General features: G+C 31.7%; 2 protein-coding genes across 3 annotated transcripts; both read right to left on the reverse strand.

Moving 5' to 3' along the window:
* Positions 1-354: 354 nt before the first annotated feature.
* On the reverse strand, positions 355-5,270 carry LOC110639618 (beta-galactosidase). Its single transcript, XM_021790644.2, has 19 exons — positions 4,905-5,270; positions 4,716-4,811; positions 4,490-4,602; positions 4,188-4,254; positions 3,982-4,074; positions 3,737-3,880; positions 3,519-3,607; positions 3,137-3,242; positions 2,970-3,054; positions 2,769-2,887; positions 2,528-2,689; positions 2,264-2,439; positions 2,043-2,152; positions 1,849-1,958; positions 1,646-1,756; positions 1,459-1,569; positions 1,158-1,363; positions 753-1,071; positions 355-611 (listed from the first exon to the last, which is right to left on the reverse strand). Exons 1-19 carry the CDS (start codon positions 5,070-5,072, stop codon positions 501-503), a joined length of 2,496 nt encoding a protein of 831 aa, XP_021646336.2. The 5' UTR covers positions 5,073-5,270; the 3' UTR covers positions 355-500.
* A 2,262-nt stretch (positions 5,271-7,532) lies between these two features.
* LOC110639613 (beta-galactosidase-like) lies at positions 7,533-13,460 on the reverse strand. 2 transcript variants are annotated; one of them, XM_058145991.1, is made up of 19 exons: positions 13,020-13,456; positions 12,798-12,893; positions 12,585-12,697; positions 12,405-12,471; positions 12,187-12,279; positions 11,893-12,036; positions 11,327-11,415; positions 11,063-11,168; positions 10,890-10,977; positions 10,615-10,733; positions 10,347-10,508; positions 9,945-10,120; positions 9,714-9,823; positions 9,506-9,615; positions 9,292-9,402; positions 8,926-9,036; positions 8,591-8,796; positions 8,177-8,510; positions 7,533-8,004 (listed from the first exon to the last, which is right to left on the reverse strand). In XM_058145991.1, exons 1-19 carry the CDS (start codon positions 13,191-13,193, stop codon positions 7,894-7,896), a joined length of 2,520 nt encoding a protein of 839 aa, XP_058001974.1. In that variant the 5' UTR covers positions 13,194-13,456; the 3' UTR covers positions 7,533-7,893. The 2 variants fall into 2 exon arrangements, 1 of the variants encoding a protein (XP_058001974.1); XR_009148347.1 differs by lacking the exons at positions 7,533-8,004; positions 8,177-8,510 and having other exon boundaries at positions 8,649-8,796; positions 8,926-9,047; positions 13,020-13,460.
* Positions 13,461-21,009: the final 7,549 nt, after the last annotated feature.

Consider the following 21,009-nt stretch of genomic DNA (forward strand, 5'->3'; position numbering starts at 1 on the left):
CCAAATTGAAGAAGGCCACATTAATACACGTGTTTGAGGTGGAATTTCTAGCACTTGCATTGGTTCAGTTTGTATACGTTCAGCATTCAGATTTCAAAGTGAGAACTCCGTATAGGAAACTGCTTTATAATTTAGGTTACATTCCCAGACAGGAATCAAGCTTATTTTGAGAATGCGACACGACATCAGTTTAGATTTCTGTTTGATGTTTTAATTTCAAAATGAAGTCATCAAATTAACAATTGTATAAACTTCTTTTTTCTTATTTTTGGAACTAAGGTCATGCATGGTTCAATACAAGAGCTTCTGAATGAATTGGTTTCACCTTCACTATCACAGAGAGAGACAGAGAGAGAGAACAATTTCTGTTGTTTCATAAATCTTTTTTATTACAACCACTTCAGAATCCACATTTGTGTTTCTGTCCTTTTCACATTTTTTAGAGAAATCAATGACCTTGGAATTCTTGGATGCCTTGATTCATATGAATTTTCAGGATTTCAGCTGCACACAACTTGAACTGAAAGCTTCTTTGTACTTCCTGGACATGGATCCCCACCAAAAGTTTCAGGAGCTACAACTATGTCACATGACGGCTTCCCAATACAGTTCTGCAAGAAATTTCTCGTTTTAGTCACACAAAGTTTAAAAAAAAAAAATATTATAGATTAGTGAAATTATACTTTGTACAAAATGAACTCATAAATCATCAACGATTGGTCATTTGATTGAGTTAATACTTAGTTACTTACGGCTTGGAAAGGATCCCATGACTTCTGGGAATGACACTTCCCCTGCTGGTAAGATCCACATCTCCCTAGAGGCCCTCCATAACTAGCAAAGGTAATGTTAGTCATGGTCTGTCCTGTGGGACACCACAGATGAGCTTTGGGTTTAACAGGGACCATCTCTTTCCAGTTTAGCATTTCCGGCTGGTCATCATATATATCAGCACAAACGCTTTCCACAACTCTCTTTGCCAAAGAAATTCCAGTAGGATCACCACCCACTTCTTCAAACACAACTAATAGATTCCCTTTGGGGTTGAGCCATGATCGAGGAACATGATACCTTGGAATGGGATATTATATATGCTTGTCAGGATTGTATTTGTATACAGAAGACAAGATAACAAGCTACAGTAGAAGTTATCTCACCAATTTTGAGAGGCCTCTCCACATTTACTTCTGCATTTCTGATCAGTATAAGTTCCTGCATAATTACAATCACTGCAGCTACCACGAGCTTTATATGCAGGCCAGTGACGACCTATACTCTGACCATTTATCCATACTTGACCTTTTCCCATGCTAGTCATCTCTAAAGCTAATGGGTCATTGCCTGGTGGTGCATCAAAGGTAGTCTGAAAAAATTTTCTATCATTAGTTGAATTGTTAGAGAAATATGAACATTGATTCTTTGAAAAATTTTAGTGTTTGGGTATGTACTAAACTTTACCTTGTACCATGTTAGTGGTTGTTTTTTAGCCATTTGTGGTCCTTGGACCCAATTTACTGGTGAAGTTACAGTTGACCCAAAAAGGCCTAAATCTTCACCTCTCATGCCAATCTGCTCAGTGATAGAAATAAATAGTTATAAAGTTTATGACTTTATCATGAAAATCTTCAATGAATTCAAAACAAACCTTGTAAGACCATTTCCACTTTGACAGGTCCAACAATCCCTGATTTAGACCCTTCAAGGTGACTGGACCTAGAACCCCAGCATTCCATGTATCATAACGCGTACCAACATTCTGAGATCAATCAATAAGCAAAATGATGAGTTTGAACTTCAACACCATAATTTTCTAATGTCAAAAGAAATAGAAAGATTGAGAGAACTGACCGCAAGACCCACAGTAGCACTTAGCAAAGAAATCTTATTAATACCAGCATTCAACTTCACATTCTGGCTAAATGTTACCTTAGGAGTCTCTAAGGTCCCCCATACAGATCCTGCAATAAGAATAAACTGATAATTTAGCAAAAAATGAACATGTTCATTCAGAATGGAAACTGATCTATTCCATTTTCATCCACCTGCTAATTGACCATTGATGAAAACATGCAAAACATGGCCAGCCGAATCAACTGAAAGAAGAGGGTTTTGTCCATTCTTCAAGAATCCTTCATTAGCATCTATATTTACACTGAAAGAACAAAAGGGTATTCAGAAAATACCTTAAATTTAATTTATTCAGAAAATACCTTAAATTTAATTTTCTGAAAGAAGGTGAGAGAACATCTAGTTATATACTTACTCGATCATGTACCACAAATAGTCTGTTTTATCAGAAGTGATGAATTTTTGCTCCCATAATCCATCATGGGTAAATGTACCAGCAGAATCACTAACAGTAACCTCATCATTGTGTGATTGCCAAGAAAATCCATTAATGGCAGGCATCATCCACATTTGGGTGCCTTGGGCACCAATCTGCACAAAAATTACACTAAGATGTTAAAATCTTTTCCCTCTGTTGAACACATAAAAATTGAATTTCTTCATTACATATACTCCTCACCCTTGCAGTGTTATGAACTACAGTTTTGCAGTCAGGAAGGATACTGATAGACCAAGGTGGTAGCCAATATTCCTTATTCCAGAAGATCACTTTCACAGAATATTGTGTGTCATAGTTTGCTAGAAAGGATGCACAAGCAGTCTTTGATTGAAACACATGAGCCTAAAAATGATTATAGAAATTAGGAAAAAAATCAAATATTAATTATTAAAGATTATATTGCTATGCAAATTTTATTTACATCTTGATTTTTCCCGAGTGATATTACTGTAGGATCTCCAGAGACTAAAGCAGCTTCACTTTGCTTGATGGCTCTATGCAGATCTCTCAAGTGTCCCCATTTTGGATCATGTGGTAGTCCTGCAAGCATTAAAATTGTAATCATTGTTAAATAATCAGCATTGAGAAGATAAACAATATTAATTAGAAAAATTAAACATACCATATTCATCAAGAGGAGCATCATAATCATAGCTACTAGCCATGAAAAGGCCAGCAGTTCTGCCAAAATTTGTTCCTCCATGGTACTGTAAGAAAGAGGAAAAAAAATAATTATTAAAATTAGGAATAAGTAATGGACAATTAATAAATAAATTTTACTAAACTTACCATATAATAATTTACAAATGAACCACTATTTGCTATAAACCTTGCGACTGAAAATGCTGTATCTTCTGCTGGCCTGTAAGGAACTGAACCACCAAACTCTGTATACCTGATAGCAACACAAAGCAAAAGGTGTAATAATAATAATAATAATAATAATAATAATAATAATAATAATAATAATAATGATGATGATAATAATATTTTTCTACATTGATTTTGGATAAGGTATTTGAGTTACATATAAGAATTGGACAATTCTTCTTGCCTTAAGCTATCTTTTGGAGTGGAGTTAAGCCTGGTTTATTTTCTCAATATAACATCCGATCCTACTCTCATACTAGACGTAGACGTGAGAAATGGGATAAGGTGTTTGAGGACTTACCAACCAGTCCAATTTTCAGTCCACATTTTTGGTTTATTGTAGTTATTAGGTTTGTATCCTTCACAGTAGAATCCATTGCACGTATCAATCTGCATGTCATAAATAAGTAGATTTAAATGAAATATTGACCTATTTATTTAAAAAAAAAAGTATATAATATAATATAATTAATTTTTTACAAATTTAAAAAAAATCCTCAGCATATTAAAGTTGCTTACAGTTGGATCAGGGGCATCCTCTTGTTTGCACATAATCCAAGGGACTCCTGTATTAAGACCTACTGCCATTTCAGCTGCCCATTTTGTATATGCTTTGCCTGGTGCACCAATCTCCCATTCCACTGGTCCATATTCATTTTCTATCTTTTTTTTTTTAAAAAAAATAAGATAATAAATTATAAATCCACTGTAACCCTTTTTTCTTGAATGTAAGTGGAGGTTTTTTTTTTTTTTTTTCTGCTTACCTGTGAGAGAATTATTGGACCCCCTTGAGGTTCGAATAACTTTTCTGTCTTCATAAGGTCGACAATCTTTGTGGTGAATTTTTGCATTTCAGTCTTTTTTGATGTAGTTTTCATTGAAATAATTAGATTCATCAATTAGTTGATGCAATTATTGAAGATAAAGAAAAGGGTAATTAAAATGGCAATTAAAAATTCCATACACCAACCTTGAATGGACCATTGTCTGTTCTAAATTCAATACCAGGAATATATTTTAGCCACATAGGAAATCCTCTGCATTAAAAAAAAAAAAAAACATGTTATTTTAGATTTTTTTGCAATTTTTTTAAAACTGTTTGACAGCAAATTAAAGAGTTAAATCTGTTTTTTTTTTTTTTAATATCATTTTAAATGCTATTTAAAAAAATATTTTAATACTAAACAGAGCTGACAGGATTGATGTAGACAGTCTTATCTCTGCTTTAAGAATTATTGAAATGCTAAAAAATGCTTAATAAAAAGCAATTACCCGAAGTTCCATTCAGCACAAACATAGGGTCCAATTCGTAGATGAACATAAAGTCCTGCTTGTTGTACTAGCTTGATAAACTTGACAAGATCATATCTCCCCTCAAAATAGTACTTTTTTCCCCAAAAAAGATGAAGAACTTCAGTGAGTTCATTAAACTACAAATCATAGTGTGAAGCAAATTATAAAAAAAAATAAAATTAAAGCTAGTGTTATTTTGAATTACTTGTCCCTGAGTAGGCTCATGTCCATTCCAGAAAACATAAGTTTGGATCATATCTAAACCTCCATCTTTAGCTTTCTGAATGAGTCCTGGCCACATCTATAATCACCAAAAAAAATCCTCATAAATTAAAAGAAAAAAGAGAAAATGAAAAAAAAAAATAATGAATTGATAATAATTTAATTTTTATACCTCAGGAGTGCTCCTTGGATAGTGAATAGAACCAGAAATAAGAATTCTTCTTTGGCCATTGATTACAATAGCTTTATGATCATAGGTGACAGTGGCCATAACAGAGAAAATCCATGAAGAAAACAACAGAATTGAGAGCAAGAACAAGCTGCCCTTGGAGTTGGACATTGTAATTGTTAAAAATCTTCAACCCAAAGAATTTTTTCTATTGTAAAATTGTCAAAGAATTCTCCTTTTATAACAAAATTTGGAGTGTTGCAGAACCCATTTCTCTAATTCTATGATTAAGGATTTTCTTGAACAAGGTTTGCTTAATCAATTTATATGAAAAGGATACTTCTAAATTTGGATAGAATTTAGTTCCTCATTGAACAGATGATTATCTCAGAGTCTTATCCACTGACTTTGTCCAAAAGCTATATTAAGATCCATGAAACAGCAAGTTAATTAGTCATTAACTAAATTAAACCATTTCCTTAATTAGTCATTAATTAATAAAAACCTATTTTTTTGTTTTCTTCCTCTTTTTGCTCTAGCTAACATTTGGTAAAATTTTTTTCCTTTTTTTTTTTAAAAAAAAAAATTTAAGTGCTATTTTAAGAAATAATTCACAAATTGAGACAAGGAATGATAGTTGTTGCCTTCACTCTTCTATTTCCTTGATTCAATAGAAGTCTTTAGTTGGATTTCACAAGCAAAAGGCCAGTGTATACTAGCTTTTTAAAGAAAGATTAATATATGGAAAATATTTTCTCACATTTTTTAGCTTTTGGTATATCGAGGAAAATTAGTCAACAGAAAATATTTTCCTAATCAAAGCGAAAATTAAGCCATTTCTAAGAAAAATTACTTCTATTTTTCAAAAGAGAGAGTTATTTTTTATTTTTAAAATTTTGATAATTATGAAATAAATACATATCATTGATTTAGTATTATAATTAAACAATGCGAAAAATATTTTTCTTATGCAAGTTATTTTTCGTAAAACAAACAGAGTCTAAGTATCTAAATACTAATGGTTGTTTAGTAGTAGTGTTGGAGTTAGCCATAAAAGATAATTTTTAAATATATTAATTAGAGTATTGCTTGGCCTAACTTAATCCAATTAGAAATGGCAACGATTCGAGTATTTACAGGTACTCGACCCGACTGAAAATTCAGTTTAATTTAATATTAGAGAAGTAATAAAGTATTTTTCAAATCAAATCAAGGATTTTATAGTTTTTAAATTTAATTATATATTGTATTTAAATAGTGAAATCCAGTTTTAATTTTAGAGCCAATAAAGTGTTGGTGGGATGATTAACACTAAGACTCTAACATGATAACATCCTAGATTCATTATCTGTTAGGTCAAACTGTTTCTCCTTTCCTTTGGCTTATATTGTTTTTTAGGCTTAATTAGGTCAAAAAATATAAAAAAAAAGGTGGAATACTTCATTTAACATCTTTTTAATTCTAATAATTTTGTCTTCATTTCAAAGATTTGTTATAATTTCATTCAATGATGAAAATTAACATTCAAATTACTCATTATAATGAAATTATTATCATGTTATCAGCCAAGGAGAGAAGTTCAATTCTAGCTTTGTCCATAAATTTCTCTTTCAATCATTAATCTACAGTTTCTATTGATTGCTTCAATTTTAGCACTTTAGTGCAAAATAATAAAAAGTATTAATTTAAGAATGAAAATAAGTAAGATACTCGAGAAAATTACTCTATCTAAATTTGAATACATTCTAAACTCAATTATTATTATTGAAAAAATATCTAAATTAGTTTAATTTTATATATTTTAATTAATAATTTACATAAAAAATTATTTTTATTAATAATTTATATTTTTAAAATCTAATAAATGCATAAAATATTTAAATTTTATTTTATATAAATATTTATAAATATTATTATAAAGAACATATATTTTATATTTAATTAAATATTTATATAAATGGGTTCAGGTCGAGTTCAGGTTTTGTATACCTGAACTTATCACGAGTATTATTTTTCAAAACTAAACTCATTTCAATTCGATTATATACTACCCAAATTCATCCAATTTAATCAAATTGGGTACCTATAAAACCCCGACTTATTGCCATTCCACAATATTATGATTAAAGTTGTTGTGGCTTATGATTGTTCCAACCCAATGATTCTTTCGGCTGCTAAAAAAAATCAATGGATTTTAGCTCAATAATACTGAAATTATTTTTAAAACTGTGAGTTTTCAAGTTAAAGTCTCAATTAGAATTATAGAAACTAGACTATGCATTGATTTATATTGAAATCTGATTAGTTATAATAAAATTTAAATTTGCAAAAAATTGAATCAATTTTAATTGGTTTGACATAATTTCCAGTCAAAATTATATATTTTATTTAAAGAAAAATAAAAATTTTAATCTTCAGCAGAATTGAACCAAGCTAAAACCCAAATCAAAATCAAAGAAAATCCTTCAGAAGAAGAAGGACGAGGAGGAGGACTTCAGTATAAAGTTCTCAAGTAGAAGTTTGTAGAATCCAAATGCAATAAAAAGAAGAAGAAGAAGAAGAAGAAGAAGAAGAAGAAGAAGGACTTCAATATAAAGTTCTCAAGTAGAAGTTTGTAGAATCCAAATGCAATAAAAAAAAAGAAATTCCCTTTATTCTCTTCCATTTATTCTTACAAAGGAAAAGCACCAAAAATGCTTCACATGGTTGAAACTTGAAACCCCAGCAAGCTAAATGCTTACACGAGGACTAAAATTTTTTCATAGTATAATAAGGCTAAGTATGTATGATTTAAGCATAAATAATAGCTTGTTTATGTACATGAGGCACCTTCACAATCAACATTTGGCTTCGCCCAACTTGTTTGCAGTATGTTTTTATGCTTCTGCCTCTGGCAGCGAATTCCGTCTCCATGGCTATCTAGAATGCTTCTTCAAATCTTATAAATGGTGTAAAAATTGTTTATGCAATAAAGATGAAGTAATATGAGAATTCAGCTGCAAACAGCTTCAACTGACAGCTTTTTTAAACTAGTAGGACAGGGATCTCCTCCAAACACTTCTGGAGCCACTGTTATTGAACAAGACTGCTTTCCAACACACTTCTGCAATAGGCTTATCAAGGTCAGTTAATAAAACTATAGAATAACTACAGAATTCAAACATAACAAGAATCAGAAACTAGAGTTTTGCAAACTTATAAACTTAGTTTCAGTAGTCAGTAGCATTATAATCATCTCAACTAAGCCTTAAACAAATTCTTAGCTGTTTGAATACCTTTTCAAAAGCATCATATGACTTGTGGGCATGACAGTTACCCTCTCGGAAGCTTCCACAAGTCCCCTGGGGCATTCCATAGCTAGCAAACTTAATTTGAGAGATCTTCTGCCCTGAAGGACACCATAAATGGGCTTTGGGTTGGAGGTGGTCAAATTTTCCCAATGCTATCATCTTCCAGTTCTTCAATGACGGCTGTCCTTCAAAGATATCAGCACAAACACTTCCTGTACTTCTTTTGACCAAAGAAATTGCACTTGGATCACCACCCCATTCTTCAAACACAACTAATAGATTCCCACTTGGGTTCACCCACGAGCGAGGAACGTGGTACCTGAGATTAACATCATCGCCACAGATACTTAAATCAGATAAACAAAAGACTCTGACACAACTCAGAAGAAGTTCTCTCACCATCTCTGGGAAGGCTCTCCACAATTACTTCTGCATTTCTTATCATCAAAAGTTCCAGCATAGTTACAATCGCCACAACTACCACGAGCTATATATCCAGGCCAGTGGCGTCCTACACTTCGACCATTTACCCATACCTGACCTTTTCCCATACTACTCATATCTAAAGCTAAGGGCTCATTGCCTTCTGGTGCATCAAAAGTAGTCTGAAAATATTATAACACTAATTAGATTCATAGAAAACTTCGTAGTTCATACACCTATTCCTTCTGCTGAATTAAGAATAAAACCAAATAAAATGAAAACCATGTAATTGAGCATCAAATAACTCCTACCTTGTACCATGTTAATGGTTGTTTTTTAGCCAATACAGTTCCTTCCATCCAATCAACAGATGAACTCCCAGTAACAGTATGAAGGTTTAATTCTTCACCTTTAAGACCAATCTGCTCAGAAACTTGTAAATAAGTGATTGTCAGAATTATGCCCACGTGAGTGGACCTCATGCGCATGCCAAGGCATTAAACTTCCAGAATAAAGCTACAAATCCCTTTTGGGGAGCAATAAACGTTTCTATTTCTTTATTTAACACTCATGCCTTTTGCAATGCAGCAAATCTATCAGTCCCTAACTTTTTCAATATAGAGAAGAGCAGGAAAATATGGGAAACCATGTGCAGCAGGAGAATATGGAAAACAAACCTTGTAAGACCAGTTCCACCCTGATAAGTCCCTTGTCCCCTCATTTAAACCCTTCAATGTGACTGGGCCTAGAACTCCAGCATTCCAGCTTTCAAAGTGCAGGCCAACATTCTGAGATTAACCAATAAGACAACAGAATGACTTCAAAAATCATAACCTTCTGCAGTAACTATTGGCACAAAAACAAAGGCATCATAAAAGTGAGAGAACTAACCGGTAGACCTACGACAGCACTTAACAAAGAAATCTTGTTAATACCATCTATCAACTTCACATTCTGGCTAAATGTTAACTTAGGATCGTTTAATGACCCATACACAGTTCCTGCAATAAGAATAAACTGACAAGTTAGTACAAGAGAACATAGAAAGTGATGTCGAAACTTGTTAACTAGCAAAACAGCAGTATTCTATTCAATCCACCTGAGAGTTGACCATTGATGAAAACTTGCAAAGAATGCCCAGCTGAAAATATTGTGAGGATGGGATCCTGTCCACTTTTCAAAAATCCTTCATCGGGATCTATCTTGACGCTAAAACAGCATGGGAAATCCACATGAGAAAATTTACATCGACAGCAGTCACAGAACCCCAACTTTCCTATGCATCTGTATGGCTCAGAGAACGTAGGACTACAATTAATTATGCACTTACTCTGTCATATACCACAGATAATCTGTAGCATCCCTCGTGATATTTATTTGCTCCAACAATCCATCCAGTCTAGTTGTATCATCAGTATAAGCAGAAGCAGCTTCTTCAATGTATGATTGCCAAGAAAATGCACTGCCAACAGGTGTCATCTTCATTTGTGTGCTTTGGGCACCAAGCTGCACAGGAATGCCATCTGATGTTAATTTCATTCTTTTGAATTCTTTCTATATTGCTTAGACTAAACCTTTATTTGTCTATTATCAAATAGAACTCCAATTTTCGACATGTATAAATATATATAAATATAATTAGGTGAAACTGAAATGGACAAACGGCCTGCATTTTCAATTGAAACCAGAAATAAATTAAGATGTCTTTCTGGAGCAAGAGGCAGCTGCATACCCTTGCAGTGTTAAAAACTGCAGTCTTACAATCAGGGAGAATGCTGATAGACCAAGGTGGCAGGTCATATTGCCCATTGCCAAAGGTCACTTTCACAGAATACTTTGTGTCATAGTTTGCCAAGAAGGCTGCACAGGATGACTTTGAATTGAACACATGAGCCTGCAAACAATTTTACAGTGAGTAAAACCACTCAAGAAGATTGCAAATTACATGCATATTAGTGTGCACATATACATACATAGATCAATGTCTGAATTGAGCTTACCTCTTGATTACTCCCAAGAGTTGTTACTGTGGGATCTACAGAGACTAAAGCAGGTTCACATAACTTGATGGCTTTATGCAAATCTCTCAAGTGTCCCCACTTTGGATCCCTTGGTAGTCCTGATATAAAAGAATAGAAATTTTCATTACATCACCTGGACTGCATATTCATTTCTTGTCCTTGCATGTATTTAGGCAAGATTTTCAGAGTCTGCCAGCTGAACTAACTTTGCTCTAAATACATATTATTAGCCCAACCTACTCTAAAATACATACCATATTCATCAATAGGGGCATCATAATCATAGCTAGTAGCAATGAATGGACCGCCAGCAGTCCGGCCAAAATTAGTTCCTCCCTGGTACTGTAGAACTTAGACAAGTTAGCGAGCTCATCTTTTAGATCAGGGTACACCAGGTGAACAAATTTCCTTTGAAAGGTTAGCTTACCATATAATAGTTTACAAATGAACCACCATTCTGTATAAACCTTGCAACTGAAAATGCTAAATCTTCTGCTGGTCTGTAAGGAACTGAACCACCAAATTCTGTGTACCTGACAGGAAGATAAAGCAATGAACCAAAAAAACAGAAAAAAGTCTTAGAAATTTACAACAAAACTATGATTTTTAGATAAAATCAAGAATAAGAAATTATGAGGACAAAAATTTAATACAGGGGAAAAAGAAAAGGGATGTTTTAGCAATGACTTACCATCCAGTCCAGTTTTCTGTCCACATTTTGGGTTTATAATCTTTGTTTGGTTTGAAATTTTCACAGTAGAATCCATTGCAGGTGTTAATCTGCACATCATCAAATAGATATATGTTTTAATTAAATTGATATCAGCCCACAAGAAGTGCTCTTTACCATATGAATCAAACCCTGACCCATTTAATCTTCACCAGAAAATAATTCAAAAATTTGAAGCTTAAAAAATTTATCATCAATCAACAAGGAGACATACACATCATTTCCATTATCAAAAATCCAAAAACCCCAGAGTATATTAAGTATTAAGTAAAGGACAAAAACAAGAGGATTGATAGGACCCATAAGATTAAATTGAAAAAGGAAAGCAAAGGCCAAAGGTGCAAGAAAATAAAGCTCTATGGATTCTTTATTAAAGGGCAGCCTGAATAGATAGCAAACTATTACAAACCCCACCAAAACCAAGAAAGGAGCGTCACACTGAATGTGAAACATACCAACAATGCATATAAGAATAAAACACAATTAAAGTGAAAGGAAGCCGTTGAAAAATTGACAAAATCACTTACAACAGGATCAGGAGCATCATCTTGCTTGCACATTACCCATGGTACCCCAGTACCAAGACCCACTGCCATCTCAGCTGCCCATTTTGTATAAGCTTTACCAGGTGCACCAATTTGCCATTCCACCGGTCCAAATTCATTTTCTATCTGTTTACAGACCAAAAAAACAACAAGAAGGGAAAAAAAAAAAATACTCAAGCTACTTCCAATAATTGATGGGCCAACAAATATATATATATAAACTACAACCCAATTCTAGAAGCACAGTGAAAAATGGAATGGAGTAATATTTTATACCTGAGAAAGAATTATTGGACCTCCCTGAGTTTCAAACAACTTTTCTGACTGCATCATGCTGACAATCTTCTCTGTGAACTTTTGCATTGCCGCCTTCATTGTAATTATCGACAATCAATGTTTAGATAAAAAAAAAAATGGAACAATTTCGTTGGTGACCACAATGGGTTTACAGAAAAATGTATTCAAAATGGCACTGAAAAATGCCAAGCACCAACCTTGAATGGACCGTTGTCGGTTCTAAATTCAGTTCCAGGAACATATTTTAGCCAAACAGGAAATCCCCTGAAACAGAAAAAGAGCAAAAAAACAGAGCAAAAAAAAAAAACAGAGCAAGTGAACAAAAATGGCGAAAGAAGAAAAAAGAAAACATTGGCTGAGATTTTATATGTTATTACCCGAAGTTCCACTCAGCGCAAATGTAAGGTCCGATCCGAAGATGAGCATAAAGTCCTGCTTCTTTTATCAGCTTGACAAACTTGACAAGATCATACCTATCCTCAAAATAATACTGATATTTTTCCAGAAAATGAAAAACGAAATGAGTTTTGCAGACAAAAAGAAAAACGCAAGAAAATTTAAAGAGGAAAGGCAATGTAATTTGAATTTACATTCCCAGGAGTAGGCTCATGTCCATTCCAGAAAACGTATGTTTCTATGACATCCAAACCTCCATCTTTGGCCTTCTGTATAAGATCCGGCCACATCTGCAGTCACCACAAGACCCGCCAAAGAAAAAAAAATAAAAAAGAGAGCAGCCACCAGTGAAAACATTGAATGAGAAGACACAAGAACCAAGAAAAACCCTTGAACCACATTGGACTTATATGTACCTCAGGAGTACTTCTTGGATAGTGAATAGAACCAGAAATAAGAATTCTTCTCTGCCCATTGAGGGTAATAGCTTTATGGTCATAAGACACAGAAGCTGTAACAGAAGAAAAAACACAAGAACCAAAAAACAGCAGCAGAAACATGAACACGCTGCCCTTTGACATGTTCACCATTGACAATTTGACCCCACTCCCTCCTCAAAAGCAATCGCCTTTTCCCTTTCTATACCTGACTTGAATGCTTTGTATACAGATGAATATAAAGAATGAGAATTAGAGATTTGGGTTTCTCTATACAGATTTTTTTTTTATTCTTTTGAGAAAAAATTAAAAAAAAAAAAAAAGAGAGAGAAGAAAGAAGCAGACTCCGGAGAGTCTACAGTGAAAGTAAGTAACGTAATGGAGTTGTGGAGTTATAATTTTTGGACTAGTTGCAGAGGGATCTCGGCCTTGAGCAACCGCCATTTATAATACTTGAAGTCTTGGACAATGAACAGTTGTGTGGGGTCCATCTTTTTTGCATTTGTGGGGTCTGGGGGGCTTCTTCACTCATACTCAGATACTGGCCCATACAGGAACTCGAGTCTTGAGGCTCTCAAAATTGCATCTGAGCGTGATGGCAACGGTAAAGCATAGGCAAAATCATCCTATCCAAAATTCCGACTTATTATTATTTCTAATATCTGACTTTCATCTTAATTAAAATTTATTTTAAATCATTCAAATCAATATCCAAATCATTTTTCAATTAATAATTCACAAATATATTTTTATTAATATTTTATATTTTTAAAAACTTAATAATTTTATAAAATATTTATATATAAAATTATAAAAAATATTTTATATTTAATTAATTATTAATATAAACAAATTTAATTAATAGATATCAAGTTATTATTATATAAAAATTAAAATTTGACTCAAATTTGATGTGGATATTATTTCTCAAATTTAAATTTATTTATCAATTATACATTATTAAATTTGTCAAATACCTAAAAATATTTAACCTGTTACCATATTTAATTTAGTTAAAATTTTTTATTTATGAAATATTAATTATAGTTGAAGTTATTATATTCTTAAAAATTGTAATGTTATTAAATTAATATTGATTTACATAAATATTTAAAAATAAATGTGATATAGGCGCCCCAAGGAAGAAGGATCCTTGGCATTTCTTTTTTTTTTTTTTTAACAGAAGGATCCTGGCGTCTTCTATTTGATTTGCTGTGTTCTCGCGATCACATGGCAACACGGGAGGCTTTATTTCCAAACCCCCAGCAGCTCAACGCTCCTGGATGAGACCTGTGCAGACAGAACAGGGTTTGGAGGCTTATTGCGGGACGGTGCTGGTTTTGCTTCCTTGGAGCCATTTCTGGTGTAATGTAGGGTCTTCTCTCACCAAGAGCTGCTTAGGCTTTTGAATTAAAGGAAGTACTCACTTGGCTAAAACAAAGAAGCTGGAACAATGTGGATGCTGAGATTCACTCCAAAGGGGGTTTTTTTCTGCGCTGCATTCTGAAGAAGAAGATCTCCCTGACTTTGGAGCTCGAATTCTTGATTGCAATTGAGCAAGGTTAAGACTGGTTTATGGGTTGGGTATATAGGCAAGCTAACATGGCAGCACATGTTTTAGCTAGAAACACTCTGAATTTCAATAGTCTAATTTTGTGGATGAGCCTCCAAGCTTTTTCTGATCTTTATTGAGTAATATATTTATATTTTCCAATAAAATAAAATCAAGATAAAGACAAACCTTCATTACTGAACTTATTTATTAAATAAGAGTTCCTAAAATATGAAATGAGCTTATTCAAGATAATTAATTAATTAATTAATCTTTCACCCATATAAGTTTTTTGAGTTTCTTATTTTCTTCAACTTGGGATTCTTAGCATATTTTCATTGCAAAATTATTAAAACCTCACGTTAATAACATTGATTATTGAGTAATTGATAGCAGAAGATTTGGTGCAGATGTTGGGAATTGTAAATGAGCAGAACGCCTATCATTTGCGAATTGCTTGATAAAAAATGATTACGCAAGTTTCACATCTTTCTCGACCCCATACTCCAATATGACGCGTTAGCCTTAGCCTTTACCTTTAGGTTCTATTATTAATTTCTTGCATTATTACGCTTTTCTAAGGGGCTATTTAATATTTTATGTCATTCCTAGTCGTAAGATTACTTCCAATCATTTTTCCAATTTTTTAGGGATAATTATTATCAAATATTTATAAATCTATTTCATATTATAAAAATTATTAATTAAATTTTAAATCTTTTAATCTCATTAATTTTATCTACAATTAAAAAAATTATTACAACGCCATTGAATACACCATGTAAGCGATACATAAGAATGCAGCTTTAGTAATATATTATACTTTCCATATTAATGTACAAAAAAAATATGCTCTTATTTTAAAATATATAACATTGCAAATACTATCTTGGATTGGTTACAGCTTGAGTGCACTGTTTTTAACAAAATAATGAATTTGCAAATAATATAAAATATTTTTCAATAAAATTAATCATTATCATAAATAAATCACAAGAGTTAAGTTCTTTTATATCTATGACAATTTCTGCACCTAACAATTCCATTTTAATATTAACAATTTTTAAAATTTAAAATCCAATGAAATTATATTGGGGAAGGAATCCTACTTTATTTTAAATAATTCAAAGACAAAGGAGCTTTAGGTGATTCGCCAATACAATTCTTGCTTACCCCATTTGTCTTCGTCTTCTTCCACGTAAATTACTTCAATTATGAATTACCCTTTTCAATTATCATCATCATCATTATTATAAGAAGAATAATTAGACAAAACCAGTTCAAAAAGTGGAAGATAGGCTGTTGCGATCTAGCGAAGCAGTGAGTCTAATCACGTAACTGAAGATTGTCTGAGAGTTTGAGAATTCATATACCGTCCATTACAGTTAAAGCACACACAACTCAAAACCAATGAGATCCCATCAAATTTATAGCTTACCAAATCATCATCTACGATGATCTCGAGAATACTCTTATTCTGTTTCCCATAATCAACATTCCGCCGTACAGTAGGGGGGGCAACAACGTCACATACCCAGGCAAATTGCCCTCTGCTCTTGGGACATTCTCATCATCGTCTACGGTAGTATAGTAGAACTGTTGGGTAGGACCCATTTCACCACTGACATGCACACACACCTAGAAAAAAAATGGGACCCAAATTGGCAAATTCTCAACAGCCCCAAGTTCATATCTTCTTGTGTGTTGGATTGGACCAAATATCGAACACGTCTTGTGCATTAATCTACACCCCAAATTAGAAGACCTGCCAAAAGGGATTTCGGCAAATCTTGACGCACAACATATAACTTATAACCCAATTATGTTTTTCCAATCAACATCAAATGACAGCAGAATCTTTATGAGCACCCATGCAACTTGGCTAATAATGAATGCTAATGCTTTTCAATGTGATAAGGGATGCTAGGGCTAATACACAAGAGATGCAGCATCTTCCTTTGTTTCTGGTTTCTTATGGATGATTATGCCAAGTTATAATCATAGGCTGCATATTAATTATTATTAGCTAATCCATCCATATCCAAATTTATTGCTAATCCTACATTGGTTTTGATCAAAATATTGTGGGACATCGTGATACTACCGCCCAAAATTCAAGACAAGTAGTTAAATTTGTGTCAAAAAGTCAGAATTATCAAGCTGACAATCAAAAAGTCAGATAATATTTAGATGGGTAAGAGGATAACGAGACAAACAAAATAAAATTGTACAAAATCTTTGCTCACTTAATAAAACAAAAGTTATATTGAATTGCAACCGCTCTAATTATCAAGCAGGGTTTAGATTTTAAGAATAAAATAATAATTACACTTAGTAATCAAGTAAGGAGTGAATTTCATGAAGATAATTTAGAAAATTCAGTTAATATCACTTTTATAAATAGAGCAATGGCTATTTTCTTAAAATGCCTATAAATATTAATTAAATAATTAAAAATAATAATATATATTCATTTTACAATTCTTATTACTAACTTTCTAAACATTCTCTAAATACTCTCAATCAAAATTTCTAACTTAAGCATTAGAGTAAACAGTTAAAAAGCCACCCACCTCATATTTTCTGTTATTATAGGTTTACGTGATACTGAAACCAGGATTCAAGGACCACTAGTAGCATCGCATCGAGTTTTCATTCATGAATCGTGCTAAATGGATGGTACGGTGTTTCCCTTAAGCAAAAGCGTTGATGGACGCTACAAGGAAACTCTGATTTATTTCATTATTTTTATAATAATTGAGAAAAATGATTTTCCAGGAATCTTACTCACAGGTTGGCTTACTCATTGACACCCTGAGTAAATGATATTCCAGGAATATTATTGAATCATATTAGGTCTGCTGAATGAAGTTTTAACAAACTTCTAATTTTTATTAAATTATATGAATCATGTCTTGTTAATTTTTATTTGTGGGTGTTGGCTAAGCTAGACATCCTGCTATAAGTTTCTATTCTTGAATCTTTAGTTAATTAGTTATGAAGCTAACTTGGCTTCACATTAACCGAAACTATTGAAATAATTAGATTTGTTCAACTACCACAACCCATTTCATTTCTCTCTAGGAAGTCAACAGCAAGAAGTAGCACCAGGGCATGTTGGCTTACTGACTGACAAATTTGGCTGCAATTTTCATGGCATTTTATATCTTCCACCTGCTGCTTTCTCAACTACAATTGTATTATTGGGGAAGTTGGCTAAAGAAACTTCCCATTAAACCCATTAAATTAGAGATTATCATAACCCTTAATTTCCTACCTCAAATCGATTAAGACAACAATTAATACACTTTAAATAGCCTATTTTTTGCAATTAAAAAAGAAAATTTGTTGTGGAAAGGCCGTGGCAATTGGATTGTGTCACAACCCACAACTACTTATGATAATAGTTCAATTCCCTAGCTTTATAGTCCAACACAGTTTCAATTCGAAACGGTTTCAATTAAACTTAAGAGATCATCAATTTATAACAAATTTTTAAATATCATTTATTTTATAAAATAGAAAAAAAAAATTTTAAATCGAATTAATTGCGAGTTCGATTTGTAGATAAGATTTTAAATCGACTGTCTGAATTTCAATCGGATTTCACATACACTTTTTATCTCTACCATTCTTTCATTATTGAATTTCTTAAACTAAAAGGTTAATAAAGACAGCTCAACTATTAAAGAAAGGAAAGACTCAAGATTGCAATTATTATTAATTGTTAATTAGTATTAGTCAATTTAATTAGTCTTCTTATTGAGATTCAAGTGAACTCCAAAGATGTGCTAAACTTTATTATAAAAAATTTGGACTGAAATGAGCCACCAAGACACAAAAAAAGGAGGCCTCATTGGAGGCTCTTATGCTTAGATGCCACAGCAGCCCATTAATTGTTGATATCAAAATTTGCTGCTTCTTATTAAATTGAACTGTTCCATTTAATTATTATGATATTAAAACCCCATAATGCTTGCTCTGCTTTACAAGCCTCTAATTCTATTACAAAGCTTTAAATTATATATGTAACAATCAGTATGGTAGGGTGTCACTATTCTTGGCTAATAATTGTTATTCTTCACTTCAAAATTAAAAAATTGTGCCTTACTATAATTATAATAATTATAGTGATAATAATAAATATTCTTTTTTATTAACTAAAATTTAACTCAATTCTTTAGATAGCATCTTATGGATATATACTTAAATACTCTAAAAAAATATAAAAAAAAATACTGATAGAGAGATCAGTGGGTCTCAAACCTAACACTTGCTAATTCTATAATGTAATTTGAGCCATGAGACTGAGGTTAGACTGTTAAAATACTTAAAATAAAAATAGGTATCAGCAGAGATGATAATAAATACGATATTTGTGAAATTACTATATCTAAGCTTAATTAATATTTTTAAAACTCATATTCATCATAAATTTTATTAAAATTTATTATCGAATATCCAAACTTATTACAAATCTGATTATTATTACCTGAAAAATATTTAAACTCATTTAATTTTATATATTTTAATTAATAATCAACATAAAAATTATTTTTTATTAATAATTTATATTTTAAAAATTTAATAATTTCATAAAATATTTAGATTCTATTTTATTTAAAATAAATATATAAAAATTATAAATATTATTATAAAAATATATATATTTTATATTTAATTAACTACTTATATAAACAATTTCACTTAACAAATACTTTACATATAAAACTCAAATCTAATCCAAATCTATCATAATTATTATTCTTTAAATCCAAATTCATTTTAATCCCAATTATATAATACTTAAACCTATCCTACTAAATGGGCTAAATATAAAAATTTAACCAGCTCCATACCTCGATGTCAGAATTTATATATTCCTTTGGGCGAAAGGGTTTTAAGGCCCAATGCATGGAACAAAAGCGAAAGCCCATTGGGCTCAGGGTCTTCAGTTGAGTTGTTGTGCTTAATGTTACGTCGTCCATTCCAGGTCCACAATTATTGTAGCCTACTGTGATCTTCTCATTTCTTTTTAACAAATTAAGAGGATTTTGGGTTCATCAAAATACAAAAAGAAAACTACTAGTAGAAATTTTAAGAAACATTAAGGGTTAAAATCCTTCCCAAAATTTCTGATCCAATTCTACAGTCTGCAAACGCGTATATAATTCCATAATCAAGTACAAATTCAAATATAAAAAAATTGAATAATCAAGTTTGAGAAACCAGATTGAAAATTGAAAATGATTAAGAAATTCAGAATCAAATTTAAAAAATTTAACGAATCAAGAATCAAAACTCATAATTTATGGAGAGCCAAATGCCAGTGGATGTAAATGAGCGAGAATGAGTAAGATTTATTGTAAAGAACACTGTGCCCACCATAACAATCCCTCTATCTCTCTCTCTCTCTCTCTCTCTCTCTCTCTCAAGAGGAAAATAAAAACCACCATCCCGCGCCGCACCGGAGGATGATGTTGAGCAAAGCCAAGATGAACGGGGGCCACTTCAAGGTTGAACGCCTTCTCCTTTCTGTGGTTAGATTCGAATTTCTCGAAGTCAGGTTTCGATCATGAGAGTTTCGAGCAGAGGAGTAAAAGAAAAGGTTAAGAAAGAATCAAGTGGATGAAGAAGAAGAAGTAGAGAGACAGAGTAAGCGGATAAATGGATAGCATTATTTTTATTTAAGGATAAAAAAGTAATTTTAATTTTTTTGCAAAAAATAATAACACATCAATAAAATAATTTAAAAGATCCAGTTACAAAAATTTTTATATTTATTAAATTAAAAATATTTTATATTTTAAATTAGAATTTACATATTATTATTATTATTATTATTATTATTATTATTATATTATTATTATTATTATCACCAAATGCAATGATGATGTACGTAACTCGGTGGCAATCCATGTCCCTACCCATGCCTGTATCTTCCAACAAGCACGGTAGTGATTCGTAAGCGGCCTACGTAGCCTGCCTCCTGATCGTTAATTTTATTTCTGTATTACACCTTATTTTATATATATATATATACTTCCATAGATAATATCTTCTTCTAGATAAATTTCATGTATTATCTCTAAATTTTAAGGGTTATAATATAAAATTTTAAATTTAAAAATATAATATAAAATTTTTAAACTTTAAAATTTTATATAATAATTTTTTTTTAATTTTTAATAATTAATTTATAAATAGTACATTAATTTTGAACAATTAAAAATGACAATAATATAAATAATAATAATTATTTATTTAAAGTAAAGTTTTTATAATTGGCTGTTATATATTTAGTATTTTATTATTTTGTATAATTAAAATTTTTTTATGATTAATTTATGAAGAGAGAATTATTAACATTATCATATATTTTGGATTGTATAAACTAGAGTTAAAATGACTTTATTA

This window comes from Hevea brasiliensis, chromosome 4 (assembly GCF_030052815.1).
Source record: "Hevea brasiliensis isolate MT/VB/25A 57/8 chromosome 4, ASM3005281v1, whole genome shotgun sequence".
NCBI lineage: Eukaryota > Viridiplantae > Streptophyta > Magnoliopsida > Malpighiales > Euphorbiaceae > Hevea > Hevea brasiliensis.

Coding starts and splice junctions, on each gene's coding strand:
- LOC110639613 (XM_058145991.1), bottom strand. CDS start 13,193: ATGGTGAACATGTCAAAGGGCAGCGTGTTCATGTTTCTGCTGCTGTTT. Junction 12,037..12,186: donor GTCCAATAATTCTTTCTCAG/GTATAAAATATT, acceptor GTCTGTAAACAG/ATAGAAAATGAATTTGGACC. Junction 10,509..10,614: donor CTCTTGGGAGTAATCAAGAG/GTAAGCTCAATT, acceptor AATTGTTTGCAG/GCTCATGTGTTCAATTCAAA.
- LOC110639618 (XM_021790644.2), bottom strand. CDS start 5,072: ATGTCCAACTCCAAGGGCAGCTTGTTCTTGCTCTCAATTCTGTTGTTT. Junction 4,255..4,489: donor TGTGCTGAATGGAACTTCGG/GTAATTGCTTTT, acceptor TTTTTAATGCAG/AGGATTTCCTATGTGGCTAA. Junction 1,757..1,848: donor GTGCTACTGTGGGTCTTGCG/GTCAGTTCTCTC, acceptor GATTGATCTCAG/AATGTTGGTACGCGTTATGA.